The sequence below is a fragment of the Triticum aestivum genome, chromosome 5D (genome assembly GCF_018294505.1).
Source record: "Triticum aestivum cultivar Chinese Spring chromosome 5D, IWGSC CS RefSeq v2.1, whole genome shotgun sequence".
NCBI lineage: Eukaryota > Viridiplantae > Streptophyta > Magnoliopsida > Poales > Poaceae > Triticum > Triticum aestivum.
This window is the reverse complement of record NC_057808.1, coordinates 461,893,451-461,903,866: the sequence shown is the minus strand read 5'-3', so window position 1 is coordinate 461,903,866 and position 10,416 is coordinate 461,893,451. Positions and strand designations below refer to the sequence as shown.

Sequence of the window (10,416 nt, the reverse complement as noted above, 5' to 3'; positions counted from 1 at the left end):
GGAGTGTCTTCCCGCGTGGATTGGAGAGACCAAGAGGGGAAAGAGTCTGAACTCTGGGCGTGGAAGCTTTGACTCCAGGAATGAGGAAACGGAGATCAACTGATTGATTGCCATGCCCACCCAGACGCACGAAAAACACGCGGCCAAAGACCGTTCTACGCCTCCTATTTTTCCTTTAATTTTCCAAGCGTGAAACAGACGGGCCGAAAGCGAGAGCGCCACTACCCATCAGACATGTGGAGTTCAGGCGTCGCGCAATGAGAAACACATGCTTTGCTTTGACTTTCCACGGGTCTTCAGGCAAGAGCACAACCTCAGAATGAAAATGGCAGACTATGTGACAAAGCACACATGGAGAAATGCGTCTGTTCCCCCATTAACTACGAGCTAGTGGCACTAAAACAACTATACAGCTGCCGCCGCCATCAATCGGATCATCATCATCACAAATAATTAAACTCGGTCACATCATCCTCTAAGCAAAGCACAAAACACGTGAAAATCATTTGCCCAAGGTGCCACTACATTCATGACTAGGACACTCGAGGAAATGAAATCAAATGAAACGAGGGTCACTCAGGTGCGTCCGGCGGCTAGAGCAGCTTTGCTTCGTCCGGGTCACTCACTTCCTCGTCCTCTTGCGCCCCCTCCGGCCCCTGGAGGTGGCGGCCGCGGCGGCGGACTTCTCGGGGGAGCTGTGGGGGTCGCCGCCGCCGCCCGTCTCCGAGGGCTCGTCGTTGACGCAGTGATCTTTGTCGCTCCCTTCCTCGATAGGCTCTGTTCTGTCGGTGGAGTGGCCCTCCTCCTCCTCCTCCTTTGGAGCCTTGTCGGCAGATTCGAGCGCCGCGATTCTGTCCTTGAGCTGTCTCAGCTTGCTCTTCTTCGAGTTCAGAACGGCCACAAACTGAAAGCAACGGCACAACAGTCAGTGCTACTGAGCAGCGCATATAACAAGATCAAGATCACACATAAGCCTTCAGGAGATTTATAATTAATTCAGAACGGAATGGGAATAGGACTGGAGTTTAAAAGTCAGTACAGTAGAAAGTATAGATAACTGATTAATTGATTAGGGAAACGTGGTGCTCAACGACCTGTGATGGTAGACTAGTAGTGTCTCCCTGTTGAAGCAACAGGGCTATGTAGACTGATGCGAATTCCGTACAAAATTGCATACCAAAACATGGCTAGCGACAGGCGCACATGAAACAGGTCCATGTACGGAACTGTACCTTTGTAAAGGAGGCTTGCTCAAACTCAGCCTTCTCGGTGTTAAATCTTTCACTCTGTTGCAAGCAATTCTCAGCTTCTTGTTTCAGCTTCTCAAATGATTGCGTCTTCCTGACAACCTCTTCCTGAATAAGAAAGCTAAGACCTTGGTAAATTCAAACACTCCATCTACAAAATAGGCTTAATAAAGTTCAGCCATACTCTAACAAACCATTAATCACACAATCATGATCAACACTTCAATATATTTCATATGCTGATAAGCAATTACGGATGCAAGTATGGGCTGTTGAGCAACCCACCGACCCATCTAGTTAAGTGCTATTTGCATAAAGTGAACGAACTGCAAGTGAAATCCCATCCTTGAAGAAAATGGGTAGCACATCAGCCCACTTGCACCCAGACATACATTGACAATCACTCAGAGCATACCACGGAACTATGAACAGCAGAGGCACAGAGCAAAGGGACGTACACTCAAGCGTATATTCGCATCCATAAGAAAATCCAAGACCTCAGCTATAGTCTGTTGTGGGTGTGGTGCCGGCTGCAGTTTCCAACGCCATTCCAGCTTGGTACCTTGTTTTTCGAATGTCCATGACAACTAAATGGTTGCAAAGGGCGATATGTCAGAAAATAAAAGAGGGAAAGAAAGATGTATAAAGACACAGGATGTCCTTCCAAAAGCTATAAAGCACGAAGAACCCCCTTTCAACATAAGTATCGATTGTATAAACCACTCTCCGATTCAGACATATTAATCTTCAACATTGCCCATATTTCAGGATTGCAGTAGACAGCAAGGACATACCATGTGAGTAAATTGAAAATGCAGTACCGCATAGGCTCAAACAGATTGCTAAGGCATCAAGACAACGATAAATGAAGTATGTGCATCACTCTTAAAGGAAGTGATGAGCGGACTCTACCGAGGCATTTTTTTAGATTAACTTTTGCTCATTAATGAACAAGTCCTGGTTCATATGATAAGTTTGGAAAAGGACTGACGCATTATTCCAGTGTATAAATTGTTAGTATGATATATCAGGTTAAACACTTGTATTGGCAAATAACCTCCAGCTAATGCCAAATCGGCATTTTTCTCCCACTTTAGCCCATCTATATCCGCATCCGCCCTTTCCCTGAAACCAAGCAAGTGTAATTTCACTCTGCAACTGCTTCGCAGACTAGGAAGACTCAAATTCAGAAACTTTCAGTACTCAGGTGGTGTGGGAGAGAGATAAGTCTTTTCTTCATGGGTGGTACATTGGCAACAGCAACATCACAAATTGCTCCCCAAATTGGGTGCAAAAGAAGCACATCACCATCACTACTATAAACCCCATGACATGTCATTATTAATTACTTTTTGGGTCAAAATAAACACTGGTTAATATTCACCAAACACACTACTCTTGGTTGAATGAATTAGCGAAATAAGCGGTGAAAAAATGTGACGCTTCACACATCAAACAACATGAACTCAGTTAGACGAATTTCAATTTGATCTTAAATTAGTAACAGTTCAAGATTAACCTCACATTTTCATTTAACCATATAGCAACAGAGATAGGAGAAGGGGCAAGAGGCGAACGCACCCTGCGGCCGGCGCCAGCCTCGTGGAAGGAGTAGGTGGAGGAGGGCTGGTGGAAGGCGAGGTAGCGCTCGGCGAGCGCGAGGTACTCGGAGACGGGCTGGTCCCACTGCTCGGCCCGGAGGCGCACCTCGGCGTCGGAGGCGTCGGCGACCCAGGCGCCGGCGCCGTCGGTGACGGCGAGGGAGAAGCGGGTGGGGAGCCACGTGGCCTTCACGAATACGCCGCCGCCCGGCGCCTTGGGGTCCTCGACCGCCACCGAGAGCTTCGCGCAGCTGTGCCTCGGCGCCGCCGCCGCCGCGGTTGCCATGGTCGCCCAGCGAGAGGAAATCGACGGCTCTGGAGTCAACGCACGAGGAACCGACGACGGGCAGAGGAAGGGCTGACTGTGGGCTAGGCTGGTCTGGCCTTCTCTCAAGTTTAGGGCTTGATGCATGTGAACCGGCAACTGAAGGCCCAGGAATACAAGCCCAACAGCGAACACATCACAGAGGTGTGCACTGTGTGTGGTTTGAGCGCATGCATCAAGCCCAAGAGAAAAATGTTCCAGTCTTCAAGATTTGTTCACAAATTCAAAGAAATGTTCACGTTTATCAAAATTAAATAGAAATTTCAAAAAATGTTCACATTCATTTTTTTGTGAATTCCAACATTTTTTGTGAACTCTAATTTTTTTTTGTGAATTCTAAACATGTTCACGAATTCGAAATACATGCATGATTTCAAAAAATGTTCACGGTTTCAAAAACTATTTATGAATTCCAAAATTGTTTGTGATTTCAAGAAATGTTTGCGAAATCCAAAAATGGTCACGTGCCTCGACTTATTCTACCAGAATGGGTGGAGGCAGGGGCGAATCTACTAGGGGGGCTTTAACAGGTTTGAGCCCCCCCTCCAATACTGAAAAAAGTTTTTTACTACTAGTCTCAAGGCCTAATTTAGTCACTTGCGAGCCCAATCCAACATATGTTCACATAATACAGGCTTGCATAGACTTTGAGCCCACCCTTCATTTTCTGTCTAGATTCGCCATTGGGTGGAGGTGTGACGTGGTTCTGCCAAGGACGGAGGAGCCGCTCGGTTTCTTTCCTTCTCTCTCTCAACGAATGCTTCTCTCTGACTAGAGTGTGTTTTGCCGATTCTTGTCTAGCTGATTACAACAAAATTTACAATACCAAAAGGAACTCGTTTTTCAGATGCAATAACTATGTATAGTAGATGCAAAATTTGCAAAAAAATAAAATCAAGCGTAAGGCCATACACATTCAAGATAAACTAAAAAGAAGAAATATCAAGTTGTGCACATGAATAGTGCCTACAGTATTTACATCCACAACTGCTAGAACGGTGTAAATACTAGTTCACATACTCACCCCAAGAAAAACATGTTAAACCGCTAGAATATGAGCCAACATTTACGGTATAAAGAAGAAGAAAAAAGAAGTATAGATGCATCTTCTATATCTAAATAGCTAGCCCCCACTAATCTATTTCTCTCAACATGCAAGCATGACACCTCATTAAGCAACATGCATTAGAAAAGGCCCACCTCAATATTCAACGAGTCATAGGAAAAGATTCACCTCAACATGCAAACATGCATGATATATTTAATAAATATTTTACAAATATACAGTAATCAAACACAATAAACCATCGTAGTTTTAGCTCTCATATTATTTTTTTGAATATTCTTATTTCCATAAAATCAATATATTTGAAATATATTGCAAAATGTTCCCGCAACAACGTGCGGGGCATCATCTAGTTCATGCAGTTCTCAATAAACAGAAGTTGTTTTCAAATGATTAGATAATCATATTGATATCTTCTACATGGAATAAAAAAAAATCAGAGTAATGAACAATACAGTTCAACGAACAGACCGGACACTATTGCACAACTTCAAGTGCGCACAATGAAACACAAAGAAAATGACAAGTTTAGAGGCGGCAACACAATGAGTAAGTTTAAATATTCCAATGAGTATGTTAATTCACTCCAGTAGCACTTGTGGTATGAAACAACAGAACAAATTGACTCTCGGTCATGATTTCATTTTAGAAGAAATGATGTAAATTATATACACCCATAACTGAAAGCTGTTCTCAAACTTGCTAAAAATTACAACTCTGCTTTCCTATACATTATGAATGAAACGTGAAAACACCTAACCAGAATGAGGGATGAATTATCGTAGCCTTAAAACAAGACATTGCGTAATTTAAGAGAATTACTTTTTTTCTAACCAATGTTGTGTTTATTTCTCAAAATCTTCAGCGCACCCATTCGTCCTTGTATAGTGGAATCTGTGTTACTAATCAAAGGAGTAGCCTAAAAGGACATAGACCCCGGGAAAGAACTCATATTTAGGATGTTGTTAAACTGAGACCTCATGTGAGCTCGGGTGAAGAGTTAATCCCCCCCAAAAAACTGAATTTCTTTTTTGTGTTAAACATTGACAAATGTTTTGATTGCTTGCAAAGTTTCATCATCGGATGACATTTGTGGAAGACCCGGCAAAAAAAACGATGCTCCAAAAATGTTATCACAGACACCCACCCAACGCTTGAAACGTTGGCATGCAGGGAGGCATTATCTTTGGCTCTAGACCTAGGCAAATATCATCTGCTCATAGCTTCGGACTGCGCGCCAGTCGGTGATTAAAGACATTGCAGAAGAAGCTGGAGGAATAAATTGAAGCCACTATTAAGGAGATTAAAGCCAGAAGAGCCGAGTTTGAGGCGTGCATATTTCGTTTTGAGAGTAGAAGGAGTAATTTTGAGGCTCAATCTTTAGCTAGATTTGCTACTTCTCTTGAGATTGGTCGCCATGTATGGTTTGGCAGCCCGCATGACGCTGTAAATATCTCCTACTCCCTCTGTTCCTAAATATAAGTCTTTTTAGAGATTTTAATATGGACTATATACGGATGTAGGAATGAGGGAGTAGAAAATTATGAACTAATATAGGAGGGGTTTTCCGTCTTAAAAAAGGCTATGTTGAGAAGGTGCCAGGGCTTACTATAATAACGAATATATTATGCCCTGAACAACAAGGGGATGTAGCTCAGATGGTAGAGCGCTCGCTTAGCATGCGAGAGGTATGGGGATCGATACCCCACTTCTCCAATTTTTATTTTGTTTTTGTTTTTGCAGATCTTAACATATACTGTGAAAAACATCATTTTGAATTTACTTTTGCAAACTCCAAATCTCACGAACATGGGCAAAATCCTTCCTCTTGGCATAAAAGGGAGATCAAAAAGCATGCGCACAATCTGTGCTGCAAACCAAGGGGGTACGATGATAATCACATGCCAAATAGCACAAATGTCACACACACATCATGATTTTGCTACCATCCGTTCTGTAGAACAAAAAGAAATGGCAACACGATACCCGGAGAGACAGTTGCAAGTTTGCAACATTCCAGAGGAAGAAGAAAAACTCGTCCACATGTCTAGCAGTCAACACTAAGACATGCCCTGAGACACAGTTACAACAGTCAACACTGAGACATTTGTCCACAAAGACAGATGTACTGACACCCCGGAAGTTGGATTGTATCAATTTCACCGGTCCACCAAGACAAAGGCAAAAGGAGGGGACTCAAGAAACAGCTGCAAAAAAACCATACCTAAGTGCAGCAGAGTCGACACCCAGATGAGCAGACATTTTGGTTTGGTTTGAAGGAACCACCAGTCAATCAATACCTTAATGAGTGGATGCAGGCTAGGATGGGCGTAAAAGTTGCTTATTGTTCTGCATCATCTGCTAGCATCTCCGGTTCACGGAACCTATGCAATGTAGGTGTTGGACTGTTGGGAAGCATACTGACAGCAACCTGAATAGCAGCCTCCAATGCCTCGACCTCCTCCACTCTCGCACACTCACAGTAGATGTTGACAGCAAGGTTCCTGAGGGCAGAGAGGTGGCGGATGCCAAGATCAGGAGGAGAACCAAATCCACATGCAGTCTTCACTTCATGCACAATGATCTGAAACTCAAGCGCTTCGAGCATCGGCATCGCTCCTTCCAAGAACATCAGGTTCGTCCAGTGGACAAAGTTGAGCTTCTTCAGACATGGGAACCCATTGTTGTCGACAATGAGACATCTTTCTTGGGGGCCTGCTGCATTTGAGTATGACTTGAGAAACTGCAAGACAGGGAAGTCCGCAAGCACCTGGACGGTTTCCTGCGCAACTTCAACCTCGATGTCTAGGTAGGTGAGGTTGGCCAGTGAGGCCATCCACACTGGGATCTTCCTGAGACACCAACCTTTGATTGTTAGTTCCTGAAGGTGGTGAGGAGGAGGGCACCAGGAATCCAGCAAGAAGTCCAGTGACCATGGGCTGATGAGCGTTAAAGATCGAAGGTTAGAGGTGCCTAGTTTGCCGAGCGATGAAACAAGATTATCTGCGTATGTCATTTTATCCTTGTGTGCATCACTGATGCGCCAATCCAATCCAAGGCTTCTCAGTTTGGTCAAGCTGCCCAGCTCTTGTAGCGCGGTTACTGGGGTAGTGTAGTCCACAACTACCAGTGACACGGACTCTAGAGCTTGCATGTTGCAGACTCCATTCGGCAATTTGACGCGATGAGCAAGTAACCATTTCAAATTCCGAAGTTTAGCAATACTTGAAGGCAGTTCGCTTATATCATAGCAGTTGAGAAGATCCAATATCACCAATAACTGCAGCTCTCCTATTTGTTCCGGAAGTGTAATGTTGTTACTTGCTCGAATCCTTAGGTATCTCAACTGAAATAATTTCCCTATATCTTTAAGATAGCAGCTTTCCAAATCCTCATTGCCATCTAGATCTAGCACTCTTAGAGACCGGAAATTCAAAAGAGGAGGCATTCGTTCAGAGTACCTGAACATGTTGAGGGATCGAACATGAGCAACAGCCTTGGAACATGTTAACATATTTTCTGCATTGGTGCAGTCAGATGAGAGTCGGTGAACTTTGCCTTGCGGGCGCAGTACTTGTCTTTTATCAGTAACTATAGTAACAAAATTATCTTCGACCGCCTTGGATACAATTAGATCAAGAACCAAATCATGCACCCGGCATGCATATACTCTGCCATCGTATTGAAAATCCACCGCTTGGATCAGGCTTCTGTTTATGAGTTCATTAAAATAGCATTCCCCCTCCTCCTCTAGAGTCCTGCCTCCAAAAACCTTGATGAACCCTTCTGCTATCCACCTTCTTACCAAATAATCCCTCTTGATCACATAATCTTCAGGAAACATACTCATATACAATAAGCAGGTCCTTAAATGATGAGGAAGGTCATTATAACTCAAAGACAGTATCATGTTCATTTCCTCCACATCAGAGTTTTTCTCGAGTCCAAAACCAATCGAACCACAAACCTTCATCCACTCTTCTCTTGTATCTGACTTGGTGGTTAACAGACTAGCCATGGTGATGATTGCCAAAGGTAAACCACCACATTTCTTTACAATTTCAACTGAGACTTCCTTGAGTTGGTGTGGGCATTTATCTTCAGAGCCGAAAATCCTTCTGAAGAATAACATCTTGGAGTAATCCTCACTCAGTGCCTTCAGTTCATATACAAGATCAGAATCAGGGGAGGAGCATGATTTCGCGACGGTGCCAATTCTGGTTGTCACGATTATTCTACTGCCACAAGTGTTCTCACCGAAAGCACATTTGATAATCTTCCAGGCTTGGGTGCTCCATACGTCGTCAATTACGATCAAATATCTAAAACATGGTAGATAATTATGATTAAATAAACAGTAAAACACAAGCTTGTTATCATCAAGACAATCGATCAAAACGTTCATGACTCATGAGAAGGCAGCTAAGTGTAATTCTATGGGATTAGATACCTCTTATCCTGTAGGAAATCCCTCAATTCATTGATGAGCTGCTCCATGTCACCTGATCCAGTGAGTTCAGGTTCATCCTTTTTGACTTGAGAGAGCATTGTTCGGAAGATCATCCCAATGTCAGGATTTTGTGACAAGGAAACAAAGGATTTGCAATCGAATCGATCTCCGATGTTTCGGTACACCTGATTAGCAAGAGTGGTCTTGCCCAATCCTCCAGCCCCCACAACTGACACCACCTTGATCCTCTCTTCTCCATCGTCCAGCAGCCTGACGAGCTCGTCCCTCGGACCGTGGACGCCAACAAGGCCCCCCAACTCCGCGTAGAGCGCCGGCAGCCGGCGGTCGACCGGCACCACGCCGGCGCCACTAGGGCTAGCCGCCGCATCGATCTTGTACCTCTTCCGGCGGTGGCCAGCCTCGACGACGCGGGCCCTGAGCTCCTGGATCTGCTCCGCGATCCCGCGGCGCGACACCATCTCCCTCACCCTGCCCACGTAGCCGAGGACGAGCCCCACCACGCCGCCGCCGCCGCCGCCGGAGCGGCGGCGGAGCTGGCCCATGTACTCGTCGACGCAGTCCTCGACGTCGTAGCTCATCTCCCGCACCTGGTCCCTCCACTCCCTGGTCTGCGGGTCGAGCGGCGCCGCGGCGCCGGCGTCGGCCAGCCGCTCGAGGAGCGCGTTCATGCTGCTCAGCTCGTCCCGCAGGAAGGCCACCTCCCGCCGCGTGCCGCGCTGCATCTGGTTCTGGTAGCAGTCCTCCCCCAGCAGCTCGGCCAGCTTGGCGAGCAGGGAGCTCATGGCCCCCGTCGCGGCGCTCGCCATGATCCCGCCACCCCCGTCCATCCCTTGTGGATTGCGTCCCTTGTCACGCAGAGCAGAAAATGATGGAGAGGAGCAAACGGGCGGAGGGGACGAGTCGTAGCAAATCTCTCTGTCTGGGTCTTGGTCAACAACGAGACGCGGCAAGGCAAGGAAAAGAGTTGTCCTTTGGACTCTGGAGGGTGGAAGATAGGGACCGGGATACGCGGCGGTGTGAAGGCGAGTGAAACAGAGCACCGCCGCCGCTCGCCGTTGAGGCTCCGGAGGCGCTGGACGCCCCTGCCGTAGGCTGCCTCTGTTTTTTCTTCTTCTTTTGACAACTGATTGTGCCCCGATTTTCTTGGGGAGAGATTTTTTGCTTTAGGTATTTTTCGATAGAGATGTGTGATTGTTTCTTTGTTTTTTCTTGACATATATTTCTCACTGCTTGTACTTGTACCTTGTCGCATTCACTTCACCCGATCCCTCCTTTCATTCCTCACCAGATCCACTCCGTCTCGTGACGGGTTTCTCGGCCAAGCTATTCGATCGGGAGAGGCGATGGCGGCGGGGGAAGCAACGATGGTGCAGGTCGCGGGAGGAGATGTGGGGAAGCTAGCGCGGCTTTTGTGAAATCGGCTCGTGGTTTGCGACCTCGAGCGAGTTGAGCCAGGAGGCGTTGGCAGCGTCCAAGGAGGTGAATGCGGAGGAGGGAACGCGTTTGTTCCCGGATGCCAAGGTGAAGTGCCCGCTCAAAGTGCTGCTTTGGGTTACGGAGGAGGCGGACTCAACAAACCCTACACAGCAAAGGAAGTGGGCGACTTTCAAATCCCTCACCAGTGGAGGAGGCGGTGGCGGTGGTAATGGTATTGTCGTCGCCTGGTTCACGTCTGATGCCGATTGTGATCCACGATGACGAGAAGG

At 46.3% G+C, this 10,416-nt stretch overlaps 2 protein-coding genes and 1 non-coding gene across 3 annotated transcripts; 1 reads left to right on the top strand and 2 right to left on the bottom strand.

Annotated features, from left to right (window-relative positions):
* Nucleotides 1-391: 391 nt before the first annotated feature.
* On the bottom strand, nucleotides 392-3,219 carry LOC123122774 (DNA repair protein XRCC4). Its single transcript, XM_044543114.1, has 4 exons — nucleotides 2,829-3,219; nucleotides 1,706-1,834; nucleotides 1,233-1,355; nucleotides 392-904 (listed from the first exon to the last, which is right to left on the bottom strand). Exons 1-4 carry the CDS (start codon nucleotides 3,132-3,134, stop codon nucleotides 623-625), a joined length of 840 nt encoding a protein of 279 aa, XP_044399049.1. The 5' UTR covers nucleotides 3,135-3,219; the 3' UTR covers nucleotides 392-622.
* A 2,663-nt stretch (nucleotides 3,220-5,882) lies between these two features.
* Nucleotides 5,883-5,955, top strand: TRNAA-AGC (transfer RNA alanine (anticodon AGC)). The gene has a single exon. It is a non-coding gene; the product is annotated as a tRNA-Ala (tRNA).
* A 170-nt stretch (nucleotides 5,956-6,125) lies between these two features.
* LOC123122773 (disease resistance protein RGA5) lies at nucleotides 6,126-9,865 on the bottom strand. Its single transcript, XM_044543113.1, has 2 exons — nucleotides 8,690-9,865; nucleotides 6,126-8,561 (listed from the first exon to the last, which is right to left on the bottom strand). The coding sequence occupies exons 1-2, from the start codon at nucleotides 9,535-9,537 to the stop codon at nucleotides 6,581-6,583; spliced, it is 2,829 nt and encodes a 942-aa protein (XP_044399048.1). The 5' UTR covers nucleotides 9,538-9,865; the 3' UTR covers nucleotides 6,126-6,580.
* Between the last annotated feature and the right edge of the window lie 551 nt (nucleotides 9,866-10,416).